The 16,498-nt window shown below is 39.7% G+C and overlaps 1 protein-coding gene across 1 annotated transcript in view; it reads right to left on the bottom strand.

The window, feature by feature from the left end:
• Positions 1-11,311: 11,311 nt before the first annotated feature.
• The window catches only part of SNAPC1 (small nuclear RNA activating complex polypeptide 1), a 30,909-nt gene continuing 25,722 nt past the window's right edge, over positions 11,312-16,498 (bottom strand). Inside the window, exons 9-10 of the mRNA XM_046647022.1 lie at positions 14,025-14,120; positions 11,312-11,548 (exon numbers count right to left, since the gene is read on the bottom strand). Coding sequence (XP_046502978.1) covers positions 11,487-11,548; positions 14,025-14,120 — 158 coding nt within the window. The 3' untranslated portion in view covers positions 11,312-11,486. The remainder of the gene's footprint in view (positions 11,549-14,024; positions 14,121-16,498) is intronic.

Below are 16,498 nucleotides of genomic sequence, written 5' to 3'. Positions count from 1 at the left end.
GAAAAGAACAATTCACACTTCCCATCCACAGTGCATCACTTCCAATTTAATCCTCAACCCACTAAAATTTGCTGTGTCTTAATCCATTTGGGCTGCCATAAACTTGGTGGCATAAACAATAAATTTATTTCTCATAGTTCAGAAGGCAGGGAAGTCTAAGATCAAGGCACCAGCAGATTTGGTGTCTGATGAGAACCTGCTTCCAGATTCAGAGGGCTGTCTTCTGGCTGTGTCCTCACATGGTGGGAGGGTCAAGGGGGGGTGTCTAGGGTCTCTTTATAAGGGCACTAATCCCATTCATGAGGGCTCCACCCTCATGACCTGCACACCTCCCCAAAGACATACTTCCAAATACCACCATGTTAGGGATTAAGTTTCAATCTGTGGATTTGGGGGGACAGAAACATTCAGTCTGTAGCACCCTCAATAAAGGCAGTGACTTTCTAATCGCCAAACTCAAAGGATAATTTTTGGTCTTGAAACAGCACATAAAACACTGTGATAACAGACAGGATGTCACATGTGCCAGGCAGCAACCTACAGCCCCAGGGTGACCCTGGAACCAAGAATCTTCAGAAGTGTTGCCACCAGAGCCCTTTACGAAGTGAGAAGTCCTTTAAAAAGGAAAAGCCGCCTTCCAGCAGCTTGATTACTAAATATGGACTGATTCAAGACTAGACAATCAGGTTCTGCCCCTAACTCCTTAAATTTTGCTCTGAACTCTGGAGCCAGGAGACAGATTTGAGAGCCTTGCCTCCTGTCTCCTTGCCGGTCAACCTTGCGACAAAGCCTTTTCTTTCCTCAAAAGCCGGTGCCATAGTATTAGCTTCCATGCACGTGGGCGGCAGGCCCTTGCTCAGTAAGTCTTTATTGTATCATACTGCTGCGTATGATGACACTACTTATCACGCCCTCCTTGAAATTCTCTTCTCTTGACTTCTATGACACTTCATTTTCCTAAACTTCCTCCTACAACGTATATCATTATCAGTAGTTCTTCTCCAAGACTCTTCTTCCCCCGTGGGTTTCCCCTGTATTTGGCCCCACACATTCCGGGGTCCCATGTTGTGTCCCCTCTGACAGGGGCAAGGAAACTGAAGCTACAAAAATCACGTGCAGGATCGTCATAACAACATTATGGCTATTAGATGCTAATGGCTTACACATTCTAGTTGGCAACTCTGGGAAACAATATCAAGTAAGAACTGTCAGACACCCGCTCCCCGCCAACCGTAACTGCCACCCTGAAATTGCATCTTTGGGACTGGTATGTTCCTTCATTGCAGCTTTTGTTTATCCCCAGGCACAAACCCTAAAAACCAGCGAAGAACAGTAAGCATGTCTTCTCTAAAGGAAAGCACCCAAATTAGAGCCACAGGACTCCACAGGTTAGATTCAAGAAAACAGGCTCTCCAAATAAAAATCACCAACAACAAGGACAAAAGGCACCATGAGTGAGACTTAGCAGAAACAACGAAAAATAGACTGATTTATTGAATTTTAGATATTGAAATTATCAGATACAGAATATAAAATAATTATGCTTGAAATATTTAATAAAAGAATCAAAGAATATCAAAAATATCCTGGCAGATATTTTAAAAACTCTCAGAAATGAAAAAACAAAGTGAAAATCTAAAAGTCAATGGATGAGCCACAGGTTGGCCTGGACTTATCTCCTCTTGGTGTCACAAATTCCAGCTTACAGAGGCCTGCGTGGAAGCCCACACCTGCCATGTTTTATTTTGTGTGGTCACCCTGACTGTACAAATTACTACAGATACTCCTCATTTTATGAAAAGTTGATACCAGAAGAAGTGTGTAAATCCACCAAAGAACAAAGAATTTTGACTGTACAGCCCTTAGGAGACATTCTACTTTTTTTCTTTTCTTTTGGTGAGGAAGATTGTCCCTGAGCTAAGATGGTGCCAATCTTCCTCCGTTTTGTATGTGGGATGCTGCCACAGCATGGCTTAACAAGCGGTGTGTAGGTCTGTGCCCAGGATCTGAACCTGTGAACCCTGGGCCACTGAAGTGGAGTGCGTGAACTTAACTGCTGCGCCACTGGGCCAGCCCCAGAAATTTTACATTTTTCATTTTCTTCTCTGAAGCAATGAATCCCAATTATGGAGACCCAAAAACATGATAAAGAGACATAGTCCTAATTCTGTAAAGTATAGTTTTGTGAATGAATTGTGTTTGTAAATATAAAGCATTTTCAGAAAGAAGGCTAACAGAGTTATTTACTGGTATGATATGTATATGGGTAATTTTGTCAGAAATTCAATATTTTGTTAGGTGTTGGTGGTAACACTAAAGACAAGCTGTATCTTTTGATTGGTTGATTCATCTTTTTTTTTTCTCCTAAAGATTGGCATCTGTTGTGAATCTTTTTTTTTCTTCTTCTCCCCAAAGCCCTCCAGTGCATAGTTGTATGTTCTAGTTGTGAGTGCCTCTGGTTGTGCTATGTGGGACACCGCCTCAGCATGGCCTGAGGAGCGGTGCCATGTCTGTGCCCAGGATCTGAACTGCGGAAACCCTGGGCCACCAAAGCAGAGTGCACAAACTTAACCACTCGGCCACGGGGCCAGCCTCTTGATTCATCTTTAATTATAAACAGAATGAGTTTCTGGACATACGGTCTCTAAAGAAAGGAGAGTGTATTTAGTTTTTAAATGCAATACAAAAAGTTTCTGCTGAGAAAATTTTATAGGTAACTAGTTCAACTTTACAGACAGAATACCTTCAGGTAACCAAGTATAATAATATAGGCAATATACAATTATGCTGCAAGAAACTGAGATAAACCAACCATTGAAAATATTTAACAAAGGCAGAAGAGTTAATAATTTGTAAAAACCTTAGCAAAATTCATTTAAATTATATACACTATAAGAAATTCAGGTTCAACAAATTTTGTGAGTATTGATGTCTCTGAAAATAGTTAACCAAAACTGACACAGCCCAATTAATTACTATGGTGATAACATATTTGAAATTAGCCTGTGGATAATGTAATTATATTATATGAAGCCTTGCTTTCTTGTTGTTTTCATTATTTAGCTTAAGTAAGATTTTTTAAAGCCTCATATTGAAGTGCTTGTAGGAAAAGACTGGTGTGGGCTGGCCCAGTGGCACAGTGGTTAAGTTGGCGCACTCTGCTTCAGCAGCCCAGGGTTCACAGGTTTAGATCCTGGGTGCAGACCTACACACAGCTCATCAAGCCATGCTGTGGCGGCGTCCCACATGCAAAAAGCGGAAGATTGGCACAGATGTTAGCTCAAGCGACAATTTTCCTCAAGCAAAAAGAGGAAGATTGGCAACAGATGGTAGCTCAGGGCCAATCTTCCTCACCAAAAAAAAAAAAAAGACTGGTGCATATAAAAAAATTTTCCTTGTGGCATAATATGTAATTGGCCTGATGATCAGGCTTTATAGCTTGCAACCAAAATCAAATTAATACTGTGATTTGATTATTCTGTAGTGCTTAGCATTTTGGGAAGATTCCCCTCCTTGAAAAATCAGGGATTTTTAATGTATTTTCAGCAGTGCACCAACTTCTTTCAAGCCATTAGGTTAGTATGGCACTAAATTATGATCAAATAGCACTTGGGTGACCTAAATGAGTTGTTAAACTCCCAAAGAATACTAAGTGGAATCTTGGTAACGTAGGAGACACACAGGACACAAATCCAGTGAAGGTTCAGTAACCTCCGGGAAACAGGAAGCTACCGTCTCATTCCTTTCTGTGGTAAAAACTGTAGGGGATGCAAGCCTTGAAAGAGGGAGAGATCCACGCATACACAACTTCACCGCTGAGGGGCATGCCCTGACCGTGGGACAGGACAGGGAGGACTTGGCAGAAAGCCTGAATCCTCCTGAGCTGAGGAGTCAGAGGAGGCTGGGCTGTCAGGGTGGTTAGAAGTCGAGATGGGAAGTCCCTGAAAGGAGTAGTTACAGAGAGGGCAACCCCAAAACATGAGTGTGAAAGCCCCTCTGATCTCAGGCGGTGAGCAGGACGAGGACTCCACTGATTCCACGAGGGCTGAGGGTGCTGAGCAGTTGTTTCAGTGGCTGCCCGCGCAGGGGTCTGAGTTCAGAGCTGAAGCCCTGCCAGGATAGAGTGATGTGGCAAACACTTTAGGCTCTCCATGAAAACTTAAGGAGGGCCACACCTTAGAAATAAGGGTCACACACCAGGACAAAGGTATGTGCCCTAAAACTAAGGACAAAACCCAAATAGAGCCACCCTAAAGCCTAGAGTCAAACCTCTACAAATCCAAGATGTGTGGTCAGTGATTTAACTGCCTCCTAGAACAAAACTTAACACTTCAGATGGAGATGATAGAATCTACTCTCTAACATGTATCATCATACAATAAAAAATTACTGGACAGGGAAACAGAAAAATGTGGCCCATAGTTAAAAAGAAATCAGCCAACAGAAACATCTACACTGATGACTCCAATGTTGGAACTAATAAAGACTTCAAAATAACCAAATTATATTAAACAATCTGTAGTAAAAGATGGATATAATGGGTAAAAGAAATGGAAACTTTCAGTGGAGAAATGAAAACCATAAATAAGAATCAAAGGGATATCTTAAAATTGAAAAATCTGACACCTAGGGGCCGGCCCAGTGGTGTAGCAGTTAAGTTCATGTGCTCTGTTTCAGCAACCCTGGGTTCACGGGTTTGGATCCCGGGTACAGACCTACAGACCACTCATCAAGTCATACTATGGCAGCTTGCCAAACACAAAATAGAGGAAGACTGGCACAGATGTTAGCTCAGTGACAATGTTCCTCAAGCAAAAAGAGGAATATTGGTAACAGATGTTCGCTCAGAGCCAATCTTCCTCAGCAAAAGGAAAAAAAAGTGAAATAACGAGGCAAAATTAATTTTTAAAAATCTGACACAAAATTTAAAAGTTATTGGATAAGATTAACAGCAGATTGAATACACGGGATGAAAGAATTTGTGAACTTAGTGAATACACATGTAAGTGGAGCCCTAGAAAGAGAAGAATGAGACTGGCGCAGAAAAACACAGGATATACTGAGAAAATAAACAACATTAGGCACATCATATCAAACTGCTGAAAACCAAAAATAAATTTAAAAATCTTAAAAGCAGCCAGAGAAAAAGGGCACATTATATATAAGGGAACAACTATAAGAATGACAACTAACTTCTCATCAGAAACAGTGAAGGCTGAGGACAATGGAACAATCTTTAAAGTGGTGAAAGAAAAAGAGCTGTCAATCTAGAATTCTAAATCCAGCAAAAGTCTCTCTCAAAAATGAAGGTGAAATAAAGACATTTTCAGACAAACAAAAGCTAGTAGAATTTGTCTCCAACAGAGCTGAGCTACAAGAAAGTAATTTTAAGACAAGTTCTTCAGACTGAAGGAAATTACTCCAAATGAGAGCATAGATGTGTGTGAAGGAAAGAACAGATTCAGAAAGGTCCACATGGGAGTAAATGTAAATGTCTCTTCTTATTTTTTGTTTAAAGCAAGATAAAAATGTACAATGAGGTTTATAACATACAGAAGTAAAATATGTAACAATATCACAAAGGACAGAAGGGGCTGAAATGGAATTACGTTGAGTGAAGGATGCGCCTCCCTCACTCATTACAGGTAGATTAAGTCACAGGTGCACACTGTAATCCCAGAGCAAACCCAGGGAGTCTGACCCAGCGCAGTTTCTCCAGGCACTGTGCACTGCGGCTGTTTGTCAAGGGAGCATTCTTGCCACTACTTCATTACTTCACAAAGTCGCGATATTGATGATCATGTATAGCATCATCATCATTTCAATCACGGTTGGACCCGGAAATCCATGAGGTTCTAAAGGCCTGTCCCGCTCACAGCCTCTTCTAAGGAAAGCTGCTGGAGCTGGGTCCTTTCACGTAATTTGTGGTGCCCTGGGGCTCATGACCCCGCTACACTGGCCACCACGGATTGCACAGGGATCTGTGCCCCAGTTAACGGTGGCCATCCCTTGGCTGGACAAGGGGAGGCCAGAATGTCCCAGGAGAATCTCTGTCCAATCGGGGGCTCTCTTGTGGATTATAACTAGTAGAATCGGTCAGATCCTCTTTCAGGGTCAACAGAAGTAGTGGAGGGAGAATGTGCAGAGAGAAGCTGGCATAAGAGTAAGCTTCTTGTGGCTACATGGCAGCAGACCTCCATTCCGACGATGAGGACACAACCCAGTGCTCGGGGCTGCGTGTTCACTACATGACAAAAAGCAATTTTTTCAGTTCTCCAAGAAATTGTGTCTCTGGTGAGGTGGTCACCTACTGTCCTCTGTATTCTTAAAATAAGCCTCCAGCATTGAAGATAAGGTGAATGCCCTCTGTTCCTTGCAACCTAAAGGAGCCTGTCCAAACTTATCTTTAAAAAATCCAGACCTGCAACATACAGCATAATAAACCAAATAATTCAGGTATAAAAAAATACCACATAAAAAGGGGGTATCCAGGGGCCAGCCCCATGGACGAGTGGTTAAGTTGACACTCTGCTTTGGTGGCTCAGGGTTTCACCGGTTCGGATCCTGGGCGCAGACACGGCACCACTCATCAGGCCATGCTGAGACGGCGTCCCACATGCCACAACTAGGACCCACAACTAAAAAATATACAACTATGTACCGGAGGGGCTCTGGCATTTACTTTAATACAGAGAATTTTTAAAATGTGCAATGAAAATTACCACATAGTTGTTCAAAAGACAAATGAAAATGTGACTAGCTCAGAGTCCTCTCAAGGCCGTTTAAAAAGAAGGCACTCTTCAAACTGTAATTTAATTCAAGAATCAAGGGTAAGGTGGGAAGGTACTAATGACTCTGCTTATTTTCCTGGGCTCTTTACGTCAAAGCAAAACTAATTTTCAAGTCATAATGTTCATTTTTAAAGATACCTCAATTAAAGGTATTCTGTCTGTCTCTGACTCTGTGAATCTCTTAGTTCTGAGGAAGATCTATGGTGTACCTCACCGGACCTGAGAAGGGGAAGCCAGGCTCCTTCAGTTGTGATGGAGCCCGAGGAGCTGTCTGCCGGCATCTGAGGCTGTGTGAACACATGATCTCTCGATTATTAGACCTAAAAAAACCATCTGAAAAATCACTACATTACGCACTAAGAATCACTTTCATTTCCTCAGCGTCCAAGTACTTTTTAAAAGCTTACGCTTTCCAGTTGTAATTATTTTGAAGTTCAGCATTCATATCTTGGCATTTTCAAAGCAGTACGCAGTTCTTAATATTTTTGACAGTAAAATAGATCTGTATTATCTTGAATTCACAGCTAAGAAAAGGATTTAAACAAACCTTTTTAAGGATACACAATGAATCAGTGGCAGAACTGGGATACAAATTTTTGACTTTCTAGTTGCTAGGTCAGACAACTACAAGTATTCAAACTATCTGGATAAAGTTTCTAATGCATTTCCCTATGATATCACTGTTCTGGAAAACCTGTAGAAGACAAAGTCTTTGCCTAAAAGTTGGTTCATTATTTCTCCTTTGGTAGAAAATACCTTGCAGACGGTACAACTGTGTCTGTTTCCGGGAACAAACACTATAATTGGGTGTACAGAGACTGGGAATGTCCCCCACATTAAATACACCCACTCAGTTAGGAAACCTTTGAGGCATTAAGAGAATGGGGTTATAAACCCAGATGGATCTTAGGTGAGCTTACAACAACATAACCCCCTAATACACCAGCAAAGCAAACGGACAGCACACTAAGATGTCTCATGGAGAAGTGCACATTTCCAGGGCAATTTCTTATGAAGAAATAAATTACAATACTTTTTTTCAAAGTGAAAAATATTGTTCTAATAAGCATCCATACAAGCTCAATTTTCTTTATGGTTCCACTTCTTTTATTCATTGTTTGTTTTTTAGATACACCAAGTAAACCTGGCATATAATATTAAAACTACTATAATTCCAATTTCCTACTTTGAACAATACTTTCACATATTAAGATTTCTGAAAGCGGTATGGTTTTAAAATATAGCTTGTTTATGAATACTGTCATGACCCCTCCTCCTCCACAAAACATTAATTTAGTAAATATTTAATATTAAAATCCTGCATTTATGACTCGGTGCAGTTATTTTATTATAATCCAGTTGACAACACAAACAGCTTACTGTAATAGGTAACCAGTATTTGGATACCACATTTTAATTCTGGAAAACCACTGTTAAACATAAATATTTTCTATCTGAACTGTTTAATAAGCTTCAATTTCACATTTAAAGCAAATCTATCAAGTGCTTCACACTATCTTCAAAACACGTTCATGGGGCCGGCCTGGTTGTGCAGTGGTTAAGTTTGTACACTCCATTTTAGCAGCCCCGGGTTCGCCGGTTCAGATCCCAGGTACGAACCTATGCACCACTTGTCAACCATGCTGTGGCAGGCATCCCACATAGAAAACAGAGGAAGATGGGCACGGATGTTACCTCAGGGCCAGTCTTCCTCAGCAAAAAGAGGAGGATTGGTGGCATACGTTAGCTCAGGGCTAATCTTCCTCAAAAAAACCACAAAAAAACCCAAAAACAACACTTTCCTGACAAACCTGCTCCCAGCGGCAGCGCTGCATCTGCCCCATGGGACCATGTAACCATGTAACCACACACATTGCTTCATCCAATTATGTTACTTCTCTTTCTACATTTTTGGCTGATAAGATTCAGGCTATATTCAACTGAACAATTACAAAAATTCCCTCACAAATACTTAGTAGGAATGTAAACTGGCAGTCTTTTTGGCGTTCAATTTGGCAATAATTAATAAAATTTTATATATACACAGTTTGACAAGCAAATCCACATGTAGATTTATCCAACAGAAATACCAATATAAGTGAGCCAGGATTTACACACAAAGCTCAATGCAGCACTGTCTGAAATAGTGAAAATGAGCCTGTGCAAGAGGCAACATGGAGGCCTGAGACTGCCATCCTTAGAAAGGCATGCCTGCAGGGTGGCCCTCGGCAAGGAACTTGGCTGGTGAACAGTTCCCTGCACTGAGAGGAAGCTTGCCCTGAAGACCCAATCCTGGGTGGATGAAGCCGTCATGGAACTGATGCACTAAACAGCCCAGAGCCAGTCCGCATTGAGACTCAACTGCTGGTGTTTTTTGGTGAGGAAGATTGTCCCTGAGCTAACATCCATGCCAGTCTTCCCCTGTTTTGTATGTGGGACGCTCACAGCATGGCTTGATGAGTGGTGTGCCTAAGTCTGCGCCTGGGATCCAAACCTACGAACCCCGGGCCACCAAAACGGAACACACAAACTTAACCACCACGGCACTGGGCCGGCCCCAATACTCAACTGGTTTTAAATTAGACTTTCCTTATTGTTTAAGCCATTGTGAAGTGGGCTTTTACTGCTTGCAGTCAAAAGTACCCCTCTGGATTTCCGTTTCTGTGGGCTTATACAAAATGACACTGAAATTGTAGGAGAGTGCCTTGGATTTGAATCCCAGATGCGTAGCTCAGTAACTGTGTGATTGTGGGCAAGGCACCTACCATCCTGAGGCAGTTTCTTCACTGTACAAGTGAAATGATACCTCGTATTTTGAAAGCACTGTTGCCAAAAAAGAGAGGGCAACTCACTGTGTTATCCGTACAAGATTTGTACATTTTATTCATCAAATTCTAGCAAAGAATCTGGCATAGAAGTAGCTAATAGTGGATCCAGGCCTCTGAATGCCCCACCCGAGTATTTACATCCAGGCTCTGCCCAATGTCCATGTGATGAAAACTGCCCCATTTATTTCCAGAAACATCTGAAGGCAGTCAACGGAAACAATTTTGTTTAATAGCTAATGTGAAAGCATAAATTCTAATAAGTGAAAATTTTATCTAGGCTAGTATTAGTATTTTGATTTAAAAAGATTATAGACATCACATATTTTCTCTCATAGAACATTTGCAGAATTCCTGAAATATACGATGCTGGAAAACAACATGGAATATAATCAACTATAAGACAGGCTGAGCCAGCCACATGATATGGAGATGGTCTGCTATTGGCAGCAATTCAAACAACAGGCTTAAGCAATCTCCACTTAAACATCTTGAATGAGAAATTAACAGAGAGGCATATTCATGAAGCTACAGAATTTTTTTCTGTAAGTACCAACTATTCTGTACTATAGACACATTCTGGAATTTACATTACCACTCTTAAAGGTTTTATTAGAAATAATGAGGGGCCAGCCTCGTGGCTGAGTGGTTAAGTTCACGCACTCCACTTCGGTGGCCTAGGGTTTCGCCGGTTCGGATCCTGGGCACAGACATGGCACTGCTGAGGTGGTGTCCCACATAGCAGAACCAGAGGCACTCATGACTAGAATATACAACTACGTACCGGGGTGCTTTGGGGAGAAAAAGAAAGAAAAGAAAAGAATGAATCAGTATTTAAATGTTGTACCTGAACAATGTATTGACTAATCCGATCATATGTGCGTGTGTGTATACACGTACATACATATATCCATACATACACGAACATACATGTATGCGCATATAAATGTTAGACCAAGGGGAGCTTTAAAACAAGCACTAAAGCATATTGAATTGACTGCAGAAGTAGAAACTGAGCTTTGTAAGTTACCAATCACAAAAGTTACTGATTATGCAACTTTCATATGTTAAAAAATAAAGCAAATAAGGCAAAAACTTCCTTGCATTTAACCATATAATACATAAAATAGCTAATATACATCATACACAATTCATTACCAGACTGTAGATACAAATGACATGTAATAAAGATTAATATTTACATTTACATGTAATAAATATTACATGTAATTTATAAACATGTATTCATAAACATTAATATTTCAAGAAAAAAGATTTTAAATAGAATAGTTAATATTACCAGAACTGTACTAAGACAGTAAAATACCACAAAAAGTGGTAAGAAATAATAATAATCTGCAAATAACAGGACCATTTCTATTATATTCTAAATCCAAATCTTATCTTCATTTATGCAGATTTCATACAAGAAAATATTAAAATTAAATTCTGGAGTAAAGTCTTACTCTAATTTTTGTACTTTTATTCCAGAACTGTATTAAAGTATTGCCATTTCAAAGAAATAAACTACGTTTTCCCGAAGAATTATCCTTTTTTTGAGGAAGATTAGCCTTGAGCTAACATCTGCTGCCAATCCTCCTCTTTTTGCTGAGGAAGACTGGCCCTGAGCTCACATCCGTGCCCATCTTCCTCTACTTTATATGTGGGACACCTACCACAGCATGGCTTGCCAAGCAGTGCCATGTCCACACTCGGGATCCAAACCGGCGAACCCTGGGCCGCTGAAGCAGAACATGCGCACTTAACTGCTGTGCCACTGGGCTGGCGCCCCAGAAGAATTATTTTTAATACTGGAAGTCTTCCTGTGCAATACACAAATAAATCTTTTCTTCCATCAGAAAGTTCAAAATTAAGAACTTGACACCAAGCTCTTTGTTCTGTGTTTTCTTTTCCTCTTCAGTGCAGTGAACTCTAAAGACAAAATTAAGAAGTCTGTCAGGTCTAAAAAAATAATACTTAATTGATAAGACACATTTAAACTACACAGATGTCTATCTGGTCCGACAGTAATAACACCCACAGACCAAAGATTCAACAAGAAGCCTTCAACCTGACATACACACGACTTTTTTCTTCAAAATGATATTGCAGTTGAAAATTTACTGATGTAGATCCTAGTCATCCTGAATCCTACTTAAAAAAAAGAAGCTACTCTGAAGTTGTTTCCTGTCGGTTTGCCCACCCTATATCTAGCATGGACTCCACGTGCCAGATCTGAAGGGTCTCTTGACCAGTGCTGAGAGAGATAAAGTGACTAAGGTTTCAATTTCAATTAAACCTGAAATGTAACCCAAAACACTATACCATACATTTTTTTGGCTACCACAGCAGACGCCATAACCAAAACTCAATTAAGTGTCCATCTAGAAACAGTTGGGAACCTAAAAGTTACTGATCATTAAAAACAAAGAAAATTACAGAAGATACAAAAACACAAAAATTATGAAAGATGTAAAGAACAGAAACATTCCCTACCAACGAAAAACAAGAGAGAGTGACAGTAAAATGAACAAGAAAAGACAAGGGAAAAATTAAGAAGAAAAAGAAAGACTCTCAGAAGAGTGGCGGGCGGGACAGAGGCACAGGCTGGGGCAGGCGGCCTGGAGGGAGGGGCGGGGGGGCAGTGGGTGGGGACGGGGAGGCTGACAAAACTGACGAAATGCCAACGTGTCTGAATGTACCGAGAGGAGATTCACACAAGGCAGGAAGACTTCGGGGGTAAATGAGTGATAGATACACAGAAAAAAGGAATTAACTAAGAAGGCGAAAAAGAAGTTATTAATTCTCTAGGGAAAACAATAAATATATTGATTAAGTAAGAATCATTTCATGGCCCTGTCAATGTTTTGTAACTGCTGAATACTAATCTAATACTAGTGTATGCTGATATATACTAAAATACGAATACTAATCTAACTAGCATAATAATTATTTTGGGAGGGTGGAGGTGAGAAATATACATGTGTTTGGGGTGGGAGGTGAAGAATATATTAAAGATAACTGAGCCCTCACCTTCCTCAGTGGAAGTCAATAGATAACACAGAGAACTAAAACATGAAGAAGTGGCAATATAAGTATGTTATTTAGAGACATGGCAGTAACTACTAAAATAATTAGTAAAGAGTTAAAAGTGGTTGTCTCTGGGGAGTGAAATGGGAGTCAGAGTCAGAAGACTGTGGTTTCTTATAATGAGTATTACAAAATTATTTGAGTTGTTATATTTGTCCATATGTAATTATTGATGAAAAACAAACTTGTAAAAATCACAAGCTGATAGATTTTGGAATGGGACTTGCCAGGTGGCCGTAAAGACGTGTGTGTGTGTGTTATTAATTGCTGACTCACAATAAAAGCCACCAATCAAGACTGGAGAGAAAATACACTGAAACTCTAAAGATCGTAAAGGACTGTTTTATGCTGACATTAGCCAACCACAGAAGGAACAAATACGCCCTTTAACTGTCCGTTGTCTTCTATACGCTTGTATAGCACCCTGTTTCTCTTTACTATAACGTACTTTAGTTGCCTCTCTCCCACACTAAACTGAAAGGTCCTCAGGGGCACAGACTGATCTGTCTCATTCAACCAACGTTTACTTAGGTCCACTATGGCCAGTCACTGTGCTCAGATCTTCAATCCCTGAGATCAAAATAAAACAGTCCTTAAATTCTTATAGTATATATATCTTTAAATCCCTGTACCTAGCTGAGTGCCTGGAACACAACAGGCACTAAGTAAATGCCTGCAGAGTGAATACTGAGCCAAAATGACAAAAAAGCAATTAGGCAGCATTCTTAACACACATTATATTCATTATCATCAACAGTTAACAAGCCTAGCCTGCTAACTATAACATTCCCTGCAATACTGTAATTATTACTGGAGATAACATTTATTGTTTAATACTACAAATTATGAAAAACAATGCTAAAAGTATAGCTATTTTAATTCATATTGTGCAATATACCACTATTTAGTTACAACTGTCACTTCATAGGTGAAAAATTTCCATTTACTAGAAATAAGTACTTTTTAACAGTAAAATCTTCTTTTTCATATCCAGAAATTCACATTTTGTGAACCCTGCCCTTTGTTAGGAACACATGCAGACAAGACGCCCTCTCGAGTAGGGATGTCACTTACTGACAACAGGAGTTCTCCCTACCCTTCACCTCTCCCCTCGACCAATCCCTGCTTCTCCACATACATTCATTTATTGTATTTACTTTTAAGTGTCACGATTAACGGCATGATTTATACTAAAATTCTCCAGTATGCCAAACCAACCATCATGTGTAGTCAACCATCATGCTCTTCGAGGGTTCTAAACCCCGATGCTCTACAAGCAGAACTTTCCCTCAGTAGTTTGAGGAAATTTCATCTGTACCTGTTTCACTACTTTCATTCTCCTCTTCCTCTTCTGTAATTACAGGCATACTCAGACTTAAAGATTTATCTTCCTTATGAACATTCTGCATATCATCTGAAAATAGTTGGGAAAATAGTTTTATATGAAAACAAAGAATATTAATCTTTGAGAAAAATTTTTACACAACGTCATTATTACAACATAAAAATTAGATATTTAAACTGAAGACTAAAATTGTAATGGTAAACAGAAATATGCATTTTTATCTTCTTTAAAGTATTAATACATTTGTATCTATGCTTTGAAAATAATCTCTGATTCTTCCATTAAAGTAAAGAAAATGAAAGAAAAGGGAAGAAACAAAATCAGCCAAACACAGCTATCTTATTCCATCTTTATCGTGCCAGCACAGGTTATATCTGCAGACATCAGGGAGTAATCATGTGTGTTACTTCCACTTTATTAGTTAGTCACAAATGTAATTTTAAAGATAACAGCCTTGTTTTTGAATGCAGACACTCTTTCTCTTATCACCACATACGCTCTACAAGATATATTTCTCCAGTCATAATTTGCCGTTGACTTTCCATTTTCTAAAACATAGGAGGTTTTCTACATCAACCTTCTGTTGTGTTAAGAATATCCTCATGAAATTTATCAAAGACGATTATCATATCAGTCTCACTTAGCACCGCACTTCCATGTCCAAGTAGCAACCCCCACACGGTCTCTCTTACTCCTCTCCACAACACTTCACCACCTGACAGAGCAAACATTAGTTTGTTTCTTCACAGTCTGCCTCTCCCCCTAGAATGGAAGTTTCCCAAGGACAGATCCTGGGTGGTTTCAGCTGATGTATCTCCAGCACTCAGAAAGTGCCTGGCATATATTAAGGGCTCCATAAATATTTATTAAATGATTAAATATGGATTCAACTATTTTATTTTTGTGAGGAAGATTCACCCTGAGCTAACATCTGTGCCAATCTTCCTCTCCTTTGTATGTGGGATGCCTCCACAGTACGGCTGACGAGCGGAGTAGGTCAGTACCCAGGATCTGAACCTGTGAACCCCATGCTGCCAAAGTGGAGTGCACAGGACTTTAACCACTTGGCCACGGGGCTGGCCCCATGGATTCAACCATGTTATAACAAAATACTTTACAGAGCACATATGTTAATAAATATCTGTCAGCACAGGAGGCAAGAAATTAAATGAAAATGAGTTTAAGCCCTCCGAACACATGTATGCTGGGATCTTAACGGGAGCAGATTTTATGGAATGAAGAGATTACTCTAAAATGGAGTTGACTAAACCGCAGCAATAAGCTTCCATTTTAAACACAGTTCAAACAATAAAATAATACCAATTTTCCATTAAGTCATTAAAATAGAATTTTACCTTTACTTGCAAGTCCTGATTTCAATAATTTCTTACATAATTTTTAAGATGATAGGTAATCTTTTAGGAAATCTTTCCATATCTAATCACATGCTTTTTCAGACTTTGAACCTATACAATTTTTCAGTTGCTCACAAAATTATAATCAGTACAATCTATCCAAATTTCTAATACGGTTCTTCAAAATCTTTTAGCCATGTCGATCCATATCAGTTATTAATGATTTCTTAAAATCCACATTTACAACCTAACAGAATCTATCCGACAATGTCAAGGGAAGGATTTCTTTTTTTTTTTTAAGATTTTATCTTTCCTTTTTCTCCCCAAAGCCCCCCGGTACATAGTTGTGTATGCTTTTAGTTGTGGGTCCTTCTAGCGGTGGCATGTGGGATGCCACTTCAGCATGGCTTGATGAGCGGTGCCACGTCCACACCCAGGATCCAGACTGGCAAAACCCAGGGCCAGTCCACACCCAGGATCCAGGGCTGCCGAAGTGGAGCATGCGGACTTAACCACTCAGCCATGGGGCCAGCGCCAAGGAAAGGATTCTGAATTAAAAACTGACAGCTGAGAAATAAACCTTCATCTAGTCACATGATGATTAACCGTACTTTAGAGCTCCATTTCTACATTATATGAATAAGTTTAAAAAATAAAAAGCAATATTCTCTAAAGGCACTTAAAAACAAATACAGTGCTTCACCCACCTATTATGCAGCCAAGAACTAAGAAGTAAGCACACAAAACTTCAGGATGTTTATCTCAAAGTCCACATAGTAAATAAGGCTCAATGAGCTTCAGGCACAGGTATGGTCCTCAAGCATCTACCCAGAACTTAATTATATTTATTTTACATAAAACTGAGATGAATGGCCAACCCGTTTCTTAAACCATTACATTTAAGCAGCAGCAAAAGGGCAAAAAAATTGCTACAAGCCTGCACAGTGAGAACAGAAAGAAGACACCCACAACAAATATGACAAACTATCTTTAAAAAATAAGACAGACTGGACAAAGTACTACAGCATGAAGACATAAGCATACAGATAAACTGCCCCCCACACTTAAGATATCTGATAGGATCATCATATT

Source organism: Equus quagga, chromosome 20 (genome assembly GCF_021613505.1).
Source record: "Equus quagga isolate Etosha38 chromosome 20, UCLA_HA_Equagga_1.0, whole genome shotgun sequence".
In the NCBI taxonomy this organism is placed as follows: domain Eukaryota; kingdom Metazoa; phylum Chordata; class Mammalia; order Perissodactyla; family Equidae; genus Equus; species Equus quagga.
This window is presented reverse-complemented; position numbering and strand designations above follow the sequence as displayed.